Source organism: Artemia franciscana, chromosome 1 (assembly GCF_032884065.1).
Source record: "Artemia franciscana chromosome 1, ASM3288406v1, whole genome shotgun sequence".
In the NCBI taxonomy this organism is placed as follows: domain Eukaryota; kingdom Metazoa; phylum Arthropoda; class Branchiopoda; order Anostraca; family Artemiidae; genus Artemia; species Artemia franciscana.
Genome location: NC_088863.1, coordinates 10582672 through 10603862, shown reverse-complemented (window position 1 = coordinate 10603862; position 21191 = coordinate 10582672). Strand labels below are relative to the sequence as shown.

At 32.8% G+C, this 21191-nt stretch overlaps 1 protein-coding gene across 4 annotated transcripts in view; it reads right to left on the bottom strand.

Moving 5' to 3' along the window:
• Positions 1-348: 348 nt before the first annotated feature.
• The window catches only part of LOC136025362 (DNA polymerase iota-like), a 51725-nt gene continuing 30882 nt past the window's right edge, over positions 349-21191 (bottom strand). For 3 of the 4 annotated variants that reach the window (XM_065701314.1, XM_065701324.1, XM_065701333.1), the window contains exon 3: positions 2026-2359. In XM_065701314.1, coding sequence (XP_065557386.1) covers positions 2343-2359 — 17 coding nt within the window. In that variant the 3' untranslated portion in view covers positions 2026-2342. Of the gene's footprint in view, positions 2360-21191 lie in introns of all 4 variants that reach the window. The other variant, XR_010617079.1, reaches the window with a different exon arrangement.

The following is a 21191-nucleotide window of genomic DNA, read 5'->3' as shown; positions in this document are numbered from 1 at the left end:
TTACCTAGCTTTGCATTAAGCTTTTTTTTGTAGAACTACTACCCCAGTCACGTCTACACGAGATAACTTCAAACCCATTCCATATTTTAGGATCTTCAAAAATTGTTCAACTATTTGCCTTTTTGGGTTTTCCACCCTCTTCAAACTCCCCTTTTAAACAAAAAGCTTAACTATATGCCTGTTGGTACCCTAAATTTCCTTTTACAACATTTAACCATTTATTCTTTTTTTCCTGGTGATATTTTCATGTTTATGACCCCCCCCCCAATTTTATGTTGCTAAATACAAGAAGAACTTGGTCTTAGATCTCAAGAAGAAAAAATCCAACAAGTGAAATCACTCCAAATGGTAAAAAAAAAACGAATAAATGAAATAGCTGATATACGGTTTGATTATTCGTAAGAAGAACGAACAAGCAAAATTAAGTAAATTTGATCAATTAAAATTGTCCTGTTTTGAAGATCTGCTTCATAAGTTAGGCTTTCAAACGAATTGCTATTAATATATATATTTGGGCTATTTAATATTATTATTATATAAAAAAAAAGTAAAGGATACGACATTAGACTTTACAGTCCTTACCGACTGTGCTGATTTCCGTTTCTTGGCCCTTCAGCCAGGAAGTGCAATGGGGGGTTGGGGGCCAACCATCCTGTGATTTCACTCACCCTTCCTGTTTACCTTCCCCAGATTTCTCCAAGTACCCATTTAGAGCTGGGTCGACTCTGGCTAAGCTTAGAGAGTCACGCCACTGACCCCCGTCCCAAACTGAACAATTGGGTACACTGGGATTCGACCCCGTGTCCTCTCAGACAAAGGATCCTGAATCCAGCACACTAATCCACTCGACCAGGACGAGTGGATTCGTCCTTATTTTAGTATATCAAAATAATTTTATAATAATTATTATATATAATAACATGTTATAATACCGTCATACTATTATATTTGGGCTAGCAGCCCCAAATATAATGAGGATGAAAGGAAGAGGCAGGTGGTTCAACCACCCCCCCCCCCCCGAATAGACTTTGGATGGTTTCTTTTAAAAATAGGAATGACAGCTGTTAAAGCTGCCATCATCTGCAAAACACGACCTAAACTTCTGGTAGTTTCTTCATAGCAGTCCTAGAAAGTAGAATTGAACCACATTTTTTTACTGCTTATCGTGTGATAAACACTAAGTCACACAACTATCTAAGAATTTCCTCGGATGTTTCCTTTGAAAAACATTTAATAAATGTTTTCAGCCTTCGAAGTGATCACGCTTTAGAGCCATACTGGGTCATACAGAAAACATGTTTATATAAAATATTCTACCGTTATAACGAAATTATTTTTCGCTATAACTTGTATTAATGTAGGATTTATAAAATATTCTAAAGACAGATGTTCCAATGAAGACAAATACACCCCGTATACAAATATCCCGATGAAGACAGATAAGCCCGCCTTGCAGAGTTAAAGAGGATTATTCAGTGCATTGCTTAAGCCGGTGCCAGGGGCTCTCTACGATAAGGGAAGGTATATTTGGAAATAATAAGTTGATACGTCGCCTCAGTTTATTTGTAGAGTAGCAAGGTATCTGGAAATTTTGTTAAATAAAATAATAATAATAAATAAATAAATAAATAAATATTTCCGTATAAAGTAAATGTAATGTTTTATTTATGTCTTTTTCTGAGTGTTCAGTGTTTTTTTCAATGACCTTTTTTTCAAGTATTAAGTACTAATATTAGGTTAATGCAAAGTTTCATTTAAGCGTTTTATGATAATCGCTGATCAAAGTTCATGTTATTTGTGTCTTTTGTTTATGTTATTGTACTATGTTCATGGCTGTATATTTGGCTTTAAAATACACTTATCTATCTATCTATCTATCTAATACACGTTTAGCGTTTATGGCCAACTTAAAGGCTGGGAAACTTTTCAAAAGTCAGTTTGAATTTACAGAAAAGTATGGAGTTAAATACATCTAAATCTTTATTTTTCTGACATATTTCTTAATGGGGAGTTTCTAGTGGCTACCAATAAAAAATCAAAAGTTACCTCTGGTTTTGGAGATGCATTCAACTGACATTCAAAAACCAATCTATTCCCCTCATCCTCGTTACGCAATTGGGGCTTCTGTGTGAAACTAGGGGCAAGCTCTTGAGTCACGCCCATTTTTCCACTATCTGAAACACTGCACTCAAAGTGGGCAGGCTACCTTCTTCCTATGGATGCCTGCCCAAGGAACCTAATAGTTAAAATTCGCTTAACACCTATTCCAGCTATATGACTTCGGGGTAATAAAGTCTTTTCTTCTTATAAAGTTCTACTTGCTCTTGATAGGATGCCACCAATCACCCAAGACAAAAGTCTGAAAAAAAAAAGATATTTACAGCTTTATTATCTTAAACACTGTCCTTCATCCGGTATTGGGAACCAATCACCTTCAACCATAATTTAAAGCTACAAGTTTCTTACAATTCACTCTTGTATAAATTACCTGTTTAAAAAAAATGGGAGACACAAAACATGTGCTAACTGTCTAACTTTACAGGATAGAACTATCTTGAAAGAGATTAACGAACTTAAAATTTGAGTCCAGATAGTTTTTTTTTCTATGAGAAGGTGAAAAAACTAATTTCTGCAACAATACAAAGCAGGAATGTGCTTATGGAGGGGGGGGGGAAATATATAGATTTGTACAATTTTCCCTAAAGCTCTCTATAAGTAGCTTGGTTTGGGAAGTTTTGACGAATTAAACCCCCCACTCCTCCGACAAAAACAAATACTTGAGCACAAGCCTGATAAGATGTGTGAACATTCACATTGTAGCAATCAATTTCGCCAATCAGGCTTTTTAAGGTTTAAACAGATATCATTTTCTAAAAGTAGAGTAATCAATTGTGACTAGTTCAATTGTGACTATTCAATTGTGACTATTCAAGAGTTCAATTGTGACTATTCTTTCTAATGACTCATGAACCTGAAACGTTGATTCGATGTCAAATGAATGCCCTATGCACCAGCAATCCCTCTGGAGGATTTATCTATCCCCTTTTTATGACTCACATACAATTTACAATTAATAAAAACTTTCCTCAGAGTTAAGCCACGCAATGGTAAAAAATAATGATATACGTAATTTTTTTCATCTGTAATCAGAAACAAAAAGAAGGAGACGAAGACCTGAAAAAGTAAAATTAAAAATAAATTAAAAGCACTTGAGTAAGCCATAATATAAGACATGACACAAGAGACATAAGAGTACTTTATAGACTCAATCAATGTGTTAACCATTTTGTGTAGCAGTTGTAGCTTCATTCCATCTGGTCTTTAATTGGTCATTCCATCTATCCATCATAATGGTCATTCCATCATAATGGGTATTCCATCTGGTCTTCTTGGGCTTTAAACCTTAAATCACTAGCGATATCAAATATAAAGAGTTTTCCCTCCCTATCGGAATCACCTTATCATTCTTACCAGAAAACAGATTATTTTAGACTTTTTTTTTTATAAAATATGAAATTTTTAAGTAAGCCTCAAACTTTCGTCAGTGTTGCCACGCTGAATAATAAAAAATAAATTATGTTCTTACTTATTCGGGGGAGGGGGGGGCTCACCCAAGTTTTTTTTAATTTGACGCCCACTGGAATCTAGAATCTTCTTGGGCTTTAAACCTTAAATCTCTAGCGATATCAAATAAAAAGAGTTTTCCCTCCATATCGGAATCATCTTTTCATTCTTACCAGAAAAACAGATTATTCTAACATATTTTTTTGTTACAAAATATGAAATTTTTAAGTAAACTTCAAACTTTCGTCAGTGTTGCCGCGCTGAATAATAAAATTAAATGATGTTCTTTCTTTTTCGGGGGGGGGGGGGGGGCTCATCCATGTTTTTTTTTTATTTGACACCCACTGGAATCTAGAATCTTCTTGGGCTTTAAACCTTAAATCCCTAGCCATATCAAATAAAAAAAAAAGTTTTCTCTTCCTACCGGAATCATCTTATACATATTCTTATCAGAAGAACGGATTATTTTAGATTTTTGTTTATTGTTACAAAATATGAAGTTTTTAAGTAAGTATCAAACTTTCGTCAGTATTTTCACGTTGAATAATAAAATTAAACGATGTTATTAGCCTTTTCTGGGGGGGGGGGGAGTGGGCTCGTTCATGTTTTTTTTTTTTTTTTTTGACACCTACTAGAACTAAAGACTGCTTAGCTGCAAATGAAGCTCTTTTTAAATAAATGTTGAGCCCACCAGTTTTCCTTGTAAATACATGTATGGTTAAGTAAGTTTTCACACAAACTAGTTCAACTGATTAGATGGCTTTGTCACTGTCATTGGTGCTTTAACGGTGTTTGCCAGTCTATTTTAATACTGAGAAGAAACCTGAATTCCGCATTCCTACTCCAGTGAAATTGACATTAGAACTGTCTTTCATAAGTTACATTTTCTAAAGTAAAGATTTTCTGAGCTTCTTGCAACCGAAATGTAGCTAATATTAGTAGAGAAAATACATCAAAACACGTACATAACATGCAAAACGTTTATATATATATATATATATATATATATATATATATATATATATATATATATATATATATATATTTATATATTTTTTTATATATATTTTATATATAATGTATATTTTTATATATATATATATATATATATATATATATATATATATATATATATATATATATATATATATATATATATATATATATATATATTTATATATATATATTTTATGTATATAAATATATATTATATATATATATATATATATATATATATATATATATATATATATATATATATATATATATATATATATATATATTATACTTATATATGTATATTTTTTTATATTTATATATATATATATATATATATATATATATATATATATATATATATATATATATATATATATATATATATATATATATATATGTGTGTGCATACACATTGATGAACTCCCGAATATTTCAGCTTCAAGTCTGGAATCCCTTATCAGAGGAAAACCAGACAATACACCTAAAATATACACAAAAAACACGGTTGCAGCAAAAGCTGTAGCCTAGTAGAGAGCAAACCACAACCCTTGGTAATAGTAAATTTAAAACGGATTTGAAGAAAAAATCACTGTTTAGTGAGAGAGGATTACCCTTTAAATATTATTCAACAATGGTAACTACTACTTTGGTTAATTTTAATATTAAAAGCTTGTTGCGAAGACAAATTTATAAGAATTTCAGAAAAGCGCCTGAAACCCTTCGAAGACAGCTTCAGTTCGAATGAAAACTGTGCCATTAAGATCACCACGAAAGAAAACCCTTTGGTGCATAACTACTGTTCCCCATTGTCTTCATGACACCATAGTAAAGTGCTACTGCGCACTAAAAATCGTACTTCTTGGTGCCATTTCTTGGGCGAAAAAAGCTTGGAAGCCTGCAAAAGGAATACAAAAGGAAAAGGAAGCGGAAAGAAAAATGAAGCATACAAAAGGAAAAGGAAGGATACAGTCTTCATGGTTGAAAATCCTTAACAGGAGGTTTACAACTCCCTTTCTTGTAAAATACACCTCCCAGTCCTCCTAGTAAGCAAAACTCACTACTCAGTACTCAACACTACTCACTACTACTCACATAACACTCTACAACACTACTCACTACTACTCACATACCACTCTACAACACTATTCAGTACTCAACACTCCTCACTACTACTCACATAACATTCTATAACACTACTCAGTACTCAACACTACTCAGTACTACTCACATACCGCTTTACAACACTACTCACTATTATTCACATACCCCTCTACAACACTACTCACAACTCAACACTACTCAGAAAGCAACTACCAAATGAAATAAAAAATTCAAATTTCTTTGAAATAAAAACTGAATACTTACGTCGTATCCCGACCACTCTCAAGTTTTTGACCTGACTAAAACCAGCTTTCTCTGTCTGCATTCGGAGACAATAAACTTAGCCAGAGTGAGATAAAACTACTATGCATGTATATTTAAATTAAATATCAGAGTTATGGTTAAGTTTTAGCATAATGCGTTCTGGGCAGCCTGATCTCACTAATTCTCTGTTGTAGTTTCCATAATTGTGAAACTTAAGAATTATATTTTCGTCATATATAGGTATATTTCATTATGACTGAGCCAACTTCACTTCTTGAGTGTGGTCAGGATAACACATAAGCACCAAAAACAGCAATTTTTATTTATCGTGAGAGTGGGAGTAAGTTACGACAACAGATTTTCGGAAACTTAAAAAAATAGCTTGACATTTAGACATTTCTTTTTTCTTTTTTCGTTATTTCTTTTTTCGTTTTTATTCTTTTTTTTCGTTCATTTCTTTTTTCGTTATTTTTATCTTTTCAGCATTAGTAGGCCGCCAAAAACTGTAAAAAAAACTTTACAACAGCTCATTTGGAAACATATTCCTTCACAAGGAAACTTTCTTGGCAGTACCAACATACGGTGGCATAGAGAGAGAAAGATGGGTTTATTAATGTAAATTAAATAAAAAAAACAAGTTTTTTTAACTGAAAGTAAGGAGCGACATTAAAACTTAAAACGCACAGAAATTACTTCGTATATGAAAGAGGCTGCTTCCTCATCAACGCCCCGCTCTTTACGCTAAAGTTTAACTCTTTCTCTCAATTCTTCTTTTTAAAACAGTAAAAAACTTTAGCGTAAAGAGCGGGGCGTTGATGAGGAAGCAGCCTCTTTCATATACGAAGTAATTTCTGTGCGTTTTAAGTTTTAATGTCGCTCCTTACTTTCAGTTAAAAAAACTTGTTTTTTTTATTTAATTTCTGAACGTTTTTGAATCAATGCATGTTTTGATTTTGGCTCTCCGCAGAGGAATAATCAAAACGAAATTTGCATATTTTTTTTTTTTTTTGGCTAAATGGCTTTCTCATAATTTTGATCGAATGATTTTGAGAAAAAAAGAGCGGGGGACGAAGCCTAGTTGCCCTCCGATTTTTTGGTTAATTAAAAAGGCAACTAGAACTTTTAATTTTTTACGAATTTTTTTTATTGGTAAAAGATTTACGTAACTTATAAATTAGCTTACGTAAAGAACTTTTTTATTCTCATGTTTTTATTACATATATGAGGGGATTCGCCCCATCGTCAGTACCTCGCTCTTTACACTAAACCTTAAATTTTATCCCAATTCATTAAGAATGACCCCTGAATCACAAAAGCCGTAGAATAAATAGTTGAAATTACTAAAAATACTTTAGCGTAAAGAGCGAGGTATTAGAAGGAGGTGAACCCCTCATATGGGTAATAATTTCTGTTTGTTTTAAGTTTTATTGTTGTTCCTTACTTCCAGCTGAAAAAGCTTTTTCACATTTATTTTTTAATTGTTTTTTTTTTTTAAATAATGCTAGTAAATCCTGCTCTCCCTTCATGGAAATTTTCTTCTCCCATGACAAATTCTCGATGGAAAGTTCCCCCAACGTATCCCCCTCTTCTCAACCCCTCCCCCCAACCAAAAAATCCTCCTGAAAACGCCTGTATACTTCCCAATAACCATTACTCTATGTAAGCACAGGTCAAAGTTTGTAACTTGTTGCCCCTCCCACGGGGACTGTGGGGGAGTAAGTCGTCCCCAAAGACATATGTTATAATTTTTTTCGACTACGCTGAATAAAATGGCTAGCTCAGAATTTTGATCCGTTGACTTTGGGAAAATAATTAGCGTGGGAGGGGGCCTAGGTGCCCTCCAATTTTTTTGGTCACTTAAAAAGGGCACTAGAACTTTTCATTTCTGTTAGAATGAGCCCTTTTGCAACATTCTAGGACAACTGGGTCGATACGATCACCCCTGGGAAAAAAAACAAAAAAAAAACAAAAAAACAAATAAACACGCATCCGTGATCTGCCTTCTGGCAAAAAATGTAAAATTCCACATTTTTGTAGATAGGAGCTCGAAACTTCTACAGTAGGGTTCTCTGATACGCTGAATCTGATGGTGTGATTTTCGTTAAGATTGTATGACTTTTAGGGGGTGTTTTCCCCTATTTTCTAAAATAACGCAAATTTTCTTAGGCTCGTAACTTTTGATGGGTAAGACTAAACTTGATGAAACTTATATATTTAAAACCAGCATTAAAATGCGATTCTTTTGATGTAGCTATTGGTATCAAAATTCCATTTTTTAGAGTTTTGGTTACTATTGAGCCGGGTCGCTCCTTACTACAGTTCGTTACCACGAACTGTTTGATAATCAAACAAAAAAAGCAAATGGCCCGAAGCAAAGCTTGTTTGGGCTTACAACCCCAATACACATACAAATAAAAACAATATGAAAAAGAAGAAGAAAATAAAAAGAAAAGAAAAGGAAAAGAAAAAAGAAAAGCAAAGAAGAAGAAAAAAAAATTCAATTACCCTGCATTTCAATCGATACGGAATTACACTTCAAAAAGACAAAACAAAAAGAAACTAAAACTACTTGACCAGTATCGCCTAAAACAAAACAAACATCTTGGCTCCACTTGAGGTCCATTCAACTATCAAAACCATAAATATTAAGGCAAAATTGCTTTAATTCCCGCCAAAATTCAAGAAAATTATCCATATTTCTCAAAGTCGTAGGTAAACAATTCCATACATGGGGTACTAGATGCCGAATAAAAAATTGTTGCATATGTTACCTTAAAATAGGACTCTTGTGTTAAGGGTCACTGAAAGCTCCGTTGCCGAAATCCATATCCAAACACTTAAAATCTCCCTCTTGAATTCACCCCCCCCCCTTAGAGTCCCCTTAATATCTGAAAACGAAAAAGGAATTTTGAAAAAAAAAACTGCTTAGTGATAAATATTTTCATTCAAGTTAAAAATTATTAAGAAAGAGTAATAAATACTTATTTAGACTATGTTTCATATTTATATATAAAACATATATTTTTATTTATTAAATGTCATTATATTATATTATATTATTTATATTTATTATAAACGTTTACTTATACATTTATATTTATGTTTATCATAACAGTAAAGGTAAAATACCAAAGCACATTTTCGGGAATCTCAAAAACAGACTGAGACCGTGACGTCACTGTTTTTCGTTTTTTTTTCCTTTCCAGCACTAGCGGAGTATCGGAACATCCTAGGAGCGTTGAAATATGAAACCATTCGAAGCTTTCACATCTGGGGTTTTAGTCCCCCACCGCGTTAAGGCGTTCATGAATTGGTAACTCGTTTTGCCGTCACACAAAAGTCCGTCATTTAGAGTAAGGAAGCTCCCCCCACCCCCTGATTTACGCAATGTTTTGTTTTGACCTTGTTTCCTGATAATATTGTTCTAATGATAAGTTCTTCTTCAACTGTTTAAGCCCAAGAAGCAAAAATAATGAAAGTAAACTTTATTAATAGAAGTTTAAAATTCTTTGTGCCATTGCAGCAGAAAAACTACAAAAATCTTAGTTCCAAAAGAAGTTAAAACACAAATTCTAGAAATATGGAGAAATATCACGGGTCAGTTTATTTGAAACAGTTTTTCGAATATATGTAAGATAAACTGCGAATCATTAATTTTTGTTCGTTTTAAGTTTCGACTTCACCCTTTACTTACATGTAAAAATATTTGTTGTTTAAGTGGATCAAACAGACTGTGGTAACGAACTGTAGTAAGGAGCAACCCGGCTCAATAGTAACCAAAACTCTAAAAAAACGGAATTTTGATGTCAATAGTTACATCAAAAGAATCGCATTTTAATGCTGATTTTAAACATATAATTTTCATCAAGTTTAGTCCTACCCATAAAAGTTAAAAGCCTGAGAAAATTTGCCCTATTTTAGAAAATAGGGAGAAACACCCCTAAAAGTCCTAAAATCTTAACGAAAATCACACCATCAGATTCAGCGTATCAGAGAACCCTTCTGTACAAGTTCCAAGCTCCTATCCATAAAAATATGGAATTTTGTATTTTTTGCCAGAAGACAAATCACGGATGCGTGTTTATTTGTTTGTTTTTTTTTGTTTTTTTTTTTTTCCAGGGGTGATCGTATCGAACCAGTGGTCCTAGAATTTTGAAAGAGGGCTCTTTCGAACGGAAATGAAAAGTTCTATGTTCTGTGTTTATTTGTTTTTTGTTTTGTTTTTTTGTTTTTTTTTGTTGTTGTTTTTTTTCCCCAGGGGTCATCGTGTCGACCAAGTGGTCCTAGAATATCGCAAGAGGGCTCATTCTAACGGAAATGAAAAGTTCTAGTGCCCTTTTTAAGTAACAAAAAAAATTGGAGGGCACCTAGGCCCCCTCCCACGCTCATTTCTTCTCCAAAGTCAACGAATTAAAATCTTTAGATAGCCATTTTGTTCCGCATAGTCAAAAACCATAATAACCTTGTCTTTGGGAATGACTAACTCCCCCACAGTCCCTGGGGGAGGGGCTGCAAGTTAAAAACTTCGACCAGTGTTTACATATAATAATGGTTATTGGGAAGTGTACAGACGTTTTCAGGGGGATTTTTTTGGTTTTGAGGGTGGGGTTGAGGGGAGGGGACTATGTGGGAGGATCTTACCTTGGAGAAAAATGTCATGGGGGAACAGAAATTCAATGAAAAGGGTGCAGGATCTTCTAAAATTACTATATAAAAAAAAACAATGAAAAAATTAACATGGAAAAGTTTTTCCAATCGAAAGTAAGGAGTAGCTTTGAAACCTAAACGAACAGAGATTATTACGCATATGAGTGGTTCTAAAAATACTTTAGCATAAAGAGCGAGGTATTTAGGAGGAGATAAATACCTCGCTCTTTATGCTATAGTATTTTTAGTAATTTAAACTATTTATTTTACGGCCTTTCTGATTCAGGGGTCATTCTTAAAGAATTGGGACAAAACTTACGATTTAGTGTAAAGAGCGAGGTATTAACGAGGGTAAAAACTCCCTCATATACATAATAAAAATTTAAGAATATGAAAGTTCGTTACGTAAGTTAATTCTTAAGTTACGTATATTTTTTACTAATAAAAACATTCATTAAAAATCAAAATTTATAGTTGCCTTTTTATGTAACCGAAAAATTGCACGGCAACTAGGCCTCCTTCCCCACCCCTTATTTTTCAAAATCGTCTGATCAAAACTAAGATAAAGCCATTTAGCCAAAAAAGGAATTAATATGCGAATTTCATTTTAATAATTTATGTGTGGAGAGCCAAAATCAAACATGCATTAATTCAAAAACGTTCGGAAATTACATAAAAAAAACTAGTTTTTTTTAACTGAAAGTGAGGAGCGACATTAAAACTTAAAACGAACAGAAATTACTCTGTATATGAAATGGATTGTCCCCTCCGCAATCCTTCGCTCTTTACGCTAAAGTTTAACTCTTTGCCACAATTCTGCTTTTTAAAACAATTAAAAGCTTTTGTGTAAAGAGCGAGGGATTGTGGAGGGGACAACCCATTTCATATACGGAGTAATTTCTGTTCGTTTTAAGTTTTAATGTCGTTCCTTACTCTCAGTTAAAAAAACTAGTTTTTTTTACGTAATTTCTGTTAAGATCGCTCTCCTTTTTAGGGTGTTTCCCCCTTTTTTCAAAAATCAAGCAAATTTCCTCAGGCTTGTAGCTTATGTTAGATAAAATTAAACTTATCAATGTTATAAATTTGAAATCAGCACACAAAGGCAATTCTTTTGAGGCATTAATTGTTATCAAAATTTATTTCTTTTATTTTTGGTTACTATTGGCCTAAGTTGCTTTTTACTTAGCCCGTTACCACGAACTGGTTTATAAATGTTTCAATGCATGAATCTTCCTTTGGAATGATCTCAACTGTTTGTTTACGGATTCAGCTAAATTGGCCTATAACTGTCTCACATTCACCATGAGATACTGGCGACGAAAAACAAGTTTTTTCAATTGAAAGTAAAGAGTAGCATCAAAACTTAAAACGACCAGAAATTATTACTTATATGATTGGGGTCACCCCCTCCTCGATACCTTGCTTTTCATACTAGATTTTTTTTAGTGTTTAAAAAAAAGCTCTAAAAAAGTATTTAATACTAAGATCTAAAAAAAAGTATTTAATACTAAAGCAAAAGCTTTAGTATTAAAAAGCCTAGCTTTATTATTAAAATCTAGCTTAAAACCTAGCTTAGTATTAAAAAACCTAAAATATGCCTAGAAGACGACCCAAAAAAGATATTAAGTTAATGGCCTTTTAAGCTTTCTTCAGGTGAATACACGAAACTTTAGAGTAAAAAAAAAAAAATTAATATTACGAGGGATGCATGACCCAAATCGGTTGGGAACCACTTGCATAGAGGAAAGAGTATTTTATTCAGGGTATAATCTTTCCACCTTCTAATCAGATCTATCAGTACTAATACCTTTCACAACGTGAATTATGAATATGTTGTGAATAAGTGAACAGCATAATGTGAACACTTTGGTTATCCCCAGTTCAGGGTCTGATCAGTCCATAACTACCAAACTTTTAATGATCCAATGTAAACCCCGAAAATAATCCCCATCTTTTCTCCTAACTTTACAATCGTATATAACTTTACATCGTATCATAATTATTTAAAAATTTGATACAATAAATATTAAATATTAATATTTATTTAAATATAAATACAGATAAATATTTATTAACTGCATCCTTGTAGTTATTTATTAAACACATTTAAATATTTGTTTATATAACTTATATATTTCCAATTTTATCAAATATAAATAATATTTTTCTAAGTATTTAATAATATTTTACAAAATAATAATATTAATAAATATTAAATCAATTGAGATTAAATACAAATATTTACTTTTATTAGATATTAATATTTATTAATATTATTAATGTTTAGTAAGAAAATATATTTGTATTTAATCTTAATTTATTTAATATTCGTTCAATATTATTTTTTATTTATGAAAAATAAACACATATTAATATTTAATAAGAATAAATATTCATATTAAATATTAATTTAATTAATATTTATGTAATTAAATAAAAAAACAAGTTTTTTAACTGAAAGTAAGGAGCGACATTAAAACTTAAAACGAACAAAAACTACTTCGTATATGAAAGGGGCTGCTCCCTCCTATAGGCCCCGCTCTTTACGCTAAAGTTTGCCTCTGTCTCTCAACTCTACTTTTTAAAACACTAAAAAACTTACTTTTTAATACAGTAAAAACTGTATGTTTGTAATTTCTGTTCGTTTTAAGTTTTAATATCGCTCCTTACTTTCAGTTAAAAAAAACTAGTTTTTTTATTTAATTCTATTGAGGTCGCCTTCTTAAACTGGCGCTTTCTTTCGGACTTGAAGTTTTACTATTCTGATAAGCATCTTAGTGAACAAAATTGTCAAACAGTTCGTGGCAACGAACTGTAGTAAGGAGCGACCCGGCTCAATAGTAAACGAAACTCTAAAAAACGGAATTTCGATGCTAAAAGATACATCAAAAGAATTGGATTTTCATGCTGATTTTAAATATATAGGCTAAGTTTCATCAAATTTAGTCATGTCATCAAAAGTTACGAGCCTGAAAAAAATTTGCATTATTTTGGAAAATAGGAGGAAACACCCCCCAAAAGTCATAGAATCTTAACGAAAATTACACCATCGCATTCGAGGTATCAGAGAATTCTATTGCAAAAATTTCAAGCTCCTATCTACAAAATTGTGGAATTTCGTATTTTTTGCCAGAAGACAGATCACGGGTGCGTGTTTATTTGTTTGTTTGTTTGTTGTTGTTTTTTTTCCCAGGGGTCATCGTTGAAAACAGAATTAATGCATGTTTAATTTTGGCTCTCCGCAAATAAATAATTAAAACAAAATTTGCATATTAATTTTCTCTTTGCTAAATGGCTTTCTCTTAGTTATGATCAGACGATTTTGAGCAAAAGGTGGGGGAGGAGGCCTTGTTGCCCTCCAATTTTTCGGTTACTTAAAAAGGCAACTAGAATTTTTAATTTTTAATGAAAGTTTTTATTAGTAAAAAATATACGTAACTTACAAATTAATTTACGTAACGAACTTCTATATTCGTATATTTTTATTATGTATATGAGGGTGTTTCTCCCTCGTTAATACCTCGCTCTTTACACTAAGGCTTTAATTTTTTCCCAATTCTTTAATATTGACCCCTAAATCACAAAGACTGTAGAATAAATAGTTGAAATTACTAAAAATACTTTAGCGTAAAAAGGTGAGGTATTTAGAAAGAGATGAACCCCCCCCCATATGCGTAATAATCTTTGTTTGTTTTAAGTTTTAATGCTGGTCCTTACTTTCAGTGGAAAAAAACTTTTTCATATTTTTTTTTCATTGATTCTTTGAAAATAGCGCTAGAAAATCCTGTGCCCCCTTCATGGAAATTCTCTTCTCCCATGACAAATTCCTCCAAGGGAAGATCCTCCTAATTCGCCCCCTCCCCTCAACCCCCCCTCCCAACCAAAAAATCCCCCTAAATATCTGTACACTTCCAAATAACCATTACTGTATGTAAACGCTGGTCGAAATTTTTAACTTGAAACCCCTCCCCCGGGGAGTATGGGGGAGTAAGTCAGCCCCAAAGACACAGTTATTAGGTTTTTCGACTATGCTGAACAAAATGAGTATCTCAAAACTTTGATCCGTTGACTTTGGGAAAAAATGAGCGTGGGAGGGGGCCTAGGTGCCCTCCAAATTTTTAGGTCACTTAAAAAGGGCACTAGAACTTTTAATTTCCGTAAGAATGAGCCCTCCCACGACATTCTAGGACTACTTGGTCGATACGATGCTGTTTGACAAGCAGTAAAAGAAAAGCAGTTTAAAAATAAAGAAACGTGTAATAAACATTTTTTGCACAAACAAAAATTGCCCAACGTAGGATAATTTTGCTGCTCTTGATCATCTTTTTAATAGGTTCAGTTAGACGCTTAAAGACACATAACACGTTAAGTTCAGAATTAAGTGTCAATTTAAGAACATAACATCATTAGAAAATGTAGTATAAAAAAACAAAATAGAAAAAATATAAATAAATTATAAATAAGCATTGTTTTGAAGGGCAAAGGTTACCCCTGTTCTAGAGGGTGATTTTTCTCCCCTTTATTGCAGGTGCATAATTTATTGGGGGAGGGGCAAGGGGGCAGTTGTCCCCATAATGTAGATAGAAATTATTATATATCCTATGCCCCTTGACTATCAAGATACAGACCCCTCTTGCCCCCACCCCCTCAATAAAAATGCTGGAGATCCCCTGATTAATTCTAGCAGTTTTTTTTTAATTAATTATTTTTTAAGACACACAAAATTGCGACGTATAAAATGGAAAACTAATTTTCAAAATAGAAAAGACGCTACAGATCTGACTCACAGAATTTTATGTCAGAGCTATTTTTAGTGTCTAAAGTTCTAACAGAATTAACAAGAGGAATGAAGTAGTCGCATAGAAATCTAAGCACCAAGATTTATTTTGATAAATCTTTTTTCTTTTTGAATTAAACAAGGGACAAAACTAAGCAAAAAGGAGCGACATTATAATTAATATAAAATAGGCCTTACAGGACAATATTTTTCCCGCGTTTTCATTCACTATTTCATGTCTTTCATCAACACATTTTTTTCAACAAAAATGGGGAAAAAACACAAAATTAACTTGAAAAGTAAAACAGACGGATCACATAGGGGTCATATTTAGACCCTAATTCTCAGCAGTATCTTGATCGAGAATTTAATGAAAAGGGAAAACTGACATAATCGAAATTAGAAAAGAGTGTTTTTTTTATTTCACTTCAATTATCCTGGTGGTTATTTTTTTTTTTTTCTAAATAGCCTTTATAACGACTAATTTATTTTATTTTCAAATTAATTTTGTGTTTTTTCTTCTTTTTTTGAATTGAAGAAGATAATAAATTCTGCGTTGGATTAAAAATAGGAAACAGTAAACGAAAAAAAATATATAATAAACGTGTTTGGCCTACTTGAAAAGATTTATACGGTCTTCTTATTTTGGTTTATACCAATTTCCCTTTTTTATAAAAACAAAGCGATATTGACCGAGGCGGGTCATTTACACAGGGACTAAAAATAGTCCCTATGTCAATTGGTCTATTTTGCTTCTTAAATTACTTTTTTTTTTCTTCCTTTATGGACTGGGGGGATTTTGTAAAGAAAGATTTAAGGAAAATGGGAGCTTCCTGGGGGTGTAAAGAATGACACCTTGAATAGACTTTAATGGAGGAAGAGTGTGCGTAGTAAAAACTGTTTGTGGATTGAAAAAGAATAAAAAATTCAGTATTCGACTAAAACAAAGAAACAGTGAACAAAAAAGGAAAAATATTTCGTACGTGTTAATTCTGTACGAAATCATTTATATTATCAGCCTTTTTGTTATACTAATTTTGCTTTTTAACTGAAGCAAACGTTCTTCATGAACTGTAGTTTAGAATGGTTCCTTTGTGTTTAGCCTGTTTAAATTTTCAACTTGCTTCAATAATTGCATAAATAATCTGAAAAAAACTTACTCATAAGATATTAGTCGTTTTTAGACCCTGATTCTAAGGGCCATCTTGATCTCGAACACGCGTCTTAATGATAAAAAAAAATATAGAAAGAGTTTTTTCCCATTCGAATTGTCCTTGTGGCTAGTCGGTTTTTTTTTTACGCCAAGACTAATCCATTTATTTTTCAAATTATTTTTGTGGTTTTTACCCTTTATTGAATTGAAAATGAATGATAGATTCAGCACTGGATTACAAATAAGAAATAGTAAACTAGCTATGAAAATATGAAAACTATATCGTACGCGTTAACCCTACTCGAAATCATTTATACGCTCTTTTATTTTGGTATAAGCGAATTTCTCTTTTTCTTATTCTACAACGGAAAAAGCCTCCACCAAGAAGGACCTTTAAACTAGTGGCTAAAAATAGTCCCCATGTAGACAGGTCTATTTTGTTTCTTAAATTACTTTTGTGTTTTTTGTCCTTTTTGGACTGCAAAAGAATGATAAGTTTACTATTCAATTAAAAAAAAAGTTAACTAAAATTTGAACTACTTATCAGATGTTTTAGGCACCGTTTTTTCATATTTTAGTTAATGATGCTTTTCCTTTTTTCATTAAATCAAACGTTCTTGATAAAGATGGGCCTTAGAAGTAGGACTTAAAAACGGCCACTGTATGATTAGTCTATTTCACTTTTCTATTTAATTTACTAACTACAAATGTAATTTGAAAAGAAAATTAGATTAGTCCCATAGGGGCTATTTTTAGACCTTAGTTCTAAGGCCAATCTTAATCATTTGCTTTAATGAGAAGGGAAAATTAGCAGAAAAAAAAAGAGTGATAATATAAATCATTTCTAACAGACCTAGAACTTATTTAGTTCACTGGTTCTTGTTTTTGATCCATTAATTACCTTTAGTTATTTTAATCTCTAATTAATTTAATTAACATGAATTATCTCAATTTAGTTCTCAATTTAAAAAGGTAAGAAGTAATTTGAAAAGTAAAACATTAGGGACAACATACAATTTGTTTTGAGTCCTTAGTCCTAAGGCCCACCTTGATCAAGAGCGTTTTGTTTTTCATAATGTAAAGAGAAGGAAACTGATATAAATCCGAATGCAAAGTATAACAATATGAATTATTTCAAGCAAGCTTAACAGTTGCAATATGTGTTTCATATTTTACCTCCTATCAAACAGTTCGTGGTAACGAACTGTAGTAAGGAGCGAACCCGCTCAATAGTAACCGAAACTCTAACAAACGGAATTTTAACATCAATAGTTACATCAAAAGAATTGAATGTTAATGCTGATTTTAAATTTATAAATTTCATCAAGTTTAGTCTTACCCATCAAAAGTTACGAGCCTGAAATATTTGCCTTATTTTAGAAAATAGGGACAACATCCCCTAAGAGTTATTGTATCTTAACGAAAATCACACCATCAGATTCACCATATCAAAGAATCCTACTGTAGAAGTTTCAAGCTCCTATGTACAAAAATGTGGAATTTTGTGTTTTTTGCTAGAAGACGAGATCACGGATCTTCTTTTTTTTGTTTTTTTTTTCAGGGGTGATCGTATCGACCCAGTGGTCCTAGAATTACGCAAGGGGGCTCATTCTAACGGAAATTAAAAGTTCTAGTGGCTTTTTTAAGTGACCAAAAAACTGGAGGCCACCTGGGCCCCCTCCCACGCTTATTTTTCCTCAAAGTCACTGAATCAAAATCCTGAGATAGCCGAAAAACCTAATAACTACGTTTGTGGGGACGACTTACTCCCCCACAGTCCCTGTGGGAGGGGCTGCAAGTTACAAACTTTGACCAGTGTATACCTATGGTAATGGTTATTGGGAAGTAAACAGACGTTTCCAGGGGGATTTTCTGGTTTGGGGAGAGGTGTTGAGGGTAGGGGGTTACGTGGGAGGATTTTTCCATGGAGGAATTCGTCATGGGGGAGAGAATTTCCATGAAGGGGGCTCAGGATTTTCTAGCATTATTTAAAAAAAAACAATAAAGGAATAAATATGAAAAAGTTTTTCAACTGAAGGTAAGGAGCAGCGTTAAAATTTAAAACAAATAGAAATTAGTGGGGTCATTCTTAAGGAATTGGGACAAAATTTAAGCTCTAGTGTAAAGAGCAAGGTATTGACGAGGGGGCAAACCCCATCATATACGTAATAAAAACTGAAAAGTCCAATAATAATGCTTCTGGGTTGACATAACCCACTCAGCCCCCCCCCCCAGACCCTGGGGAAAGAGCTGTAAGATCATTTGAAAATAGTCGGAAATGAAATAGATGCAAACAAGCTTTTTCAACTGAAGATGCGGAGCAACATTAAAACGGACAGAAATTACTTCGTATATGAGGGGGTAAGAGTCCCTTCTTCTTACCTCACTCTTCACGCTGAAGATTGACTTTCTGTTCCAATTCGGTACTTGTTAATTATTCAGAACACACTCAAATTCTTGATCTGAATGTAAGATCTGAGAAAACCGGATTAACAGTCACAAAGACAAGTGACAGACTGCATTAGGCTTACATAACTGGGGCTATGTATTTGAACATTACGGGGGGGGGGTAAAGTATTTAGACAGCGTGAAGTTACAAAACAATTCTTACTTTATAATATGAAGAATAATTGCAGCTAACACACTTCACATGCTGACCCACTATGCTTTACCCCCCCCCCCCCAATATGCAAATATATAGCTCAAATCACATAAGTCCATTGCATTTTGTCCTTCGTCACTTGTTTTTGTGGCTATGAAACCGGTTTTCTCAAATCTTACATTCAGATCAAGAGCTTGAGTGTGTTCTGAATAATTGACGAGTATCCCCAATTATTTAAGAACGACTCTTGAAACACAAGGGCTGTTGAGTCTGAATGAGAAGTATTTTTAAAGGCTTTGAGACTCATCGACAGTTGATCACAATGTCAAATAATACTGCTTTCAAAAAAGAAAAAAAAGAAGAAAAGTTTTATATATTTTTAGGGGCTGGAGGGAAGGGGGGCTGCGACAGATTGTGACAGTGACGATTATTATATTTGAAAAGAATGTTGAATGTGTAACCTTCTTGATGTTAAATCCTATCGCGAAATGTTACACAGATCCCCTCGAACGAAAATTCTGGATACAGCCTTGGACAGGACACAATTGGCTTAGTCAATAAATCAAACAGTTCGTGGTAACGAACTGTATTGAGCCGACCCGGCTCAATAGTAACCGAAACATTAAAAAATGGAATTTTGATATCAATAGTTAAATCAAAAGAATTACATTCTAATGCTGATTTTGAATATATAAGTTTCATCAAGTTTAGTCTTACCCATCAAATTTTACGAGCCTGAGAAAATCTGCGTTATTTTAGAAAATAGGGGAAACACCCCCTAGAAATCATAGAATATAAAATCACACCACCGCATTCAGCGTATCAGAGAACCACACTGTAGAGATTTCAAGCTCCTATCTACAAAAATGTGGATATTCGTATTTTTTAAACCCTAAAGTTTTTTACTGTTTTAAAAAGTAGAGTTAAGAGAAAGAGTTAAACTTTAGCCTAAAGAGCGGGGTGTTGAGGAGGAAAAGCCCCTTTCATATACGAAGTAATTTCTGTTCGTTTTAAGCTTGATGTCGCTCCTTACTTTCAGTTAAAAAAACTTGTTTCTTTTTCTTTAATCATAACGTGAATCTTTAGTACTCTGCAGTTCTATCACAATATTACTATAATTTGTCATATTTGACAATTGTCATACTGAGTATTTTTTTTGTCTGTAAAAAAAAATTATTATCAAGAATTCACTTAAGCCAAGGACTGTATCCATTAATAAATGAGTTATGGCCTTCTTATTTGAACAATTTAATTTAATTGATATTTACTAAATAGGGATGCCAATAAGTATGAAGTTACTGTATGATTATGATGCTCAACTTTTCCATTTGAATTCCATTTTTATCACGCCATCTATTTTTCTTGGGCTCTGGGGTGGGAGTATTTAGTATTTTCATTAAGAAGAAATCCAAAAAAGCTTTAACTGCCGTGGAAGGATACTAGCCAACGACTTTGTGCAAATCGTGGATATTGATGAATGACTCGGTTTTTTGGTTGTTAGGTATTTGGTTTTAATTCTTGTAATTTTGGCCTTTATTTTATTCATCTATTAATTTCAGTTTTTTCATTGGTTTTTATCGATTTGTTTTTTTAAGTTGCGTTTGTCTTTTTTTGCCTTTTTTTGGCATTTTCCGTAAATATTTTGTTTTGTTCGCACTGAAGAAGAGAGGCGGTTGTCCTTTCGAAATAAATCGCTTTGTGTTTTTTTCAGTATTTTGTTTAGCAGGTAAAAACTCCATTTTTAATCGTTTCTTCTTTATGTTATGACAGGCCAATGGGATTTAAAAAATATCCCCCTAGTTAACTTCATCACATAATAAATTAATAAGCTTTTTACTCTCCTGGATCTGAGTCCTGAGTCCTGATACGGCCTGAGTCCTGTCTAAGTTTTATATGCATTATTTTGATGGACCTTGAGCTAGGGAACAAAGGCAATGCTATGGGAGAATATGATATCAAATAGAAGGTCTAGATTTGTATTCTGCAAATTATTTGTTGCAGAATAAATGCGCGATGGTTACTGACTAAAATAATATTGACGTTCAGCACAAAAATACTTTCAGAATTTCTACTTAACGAAAAAA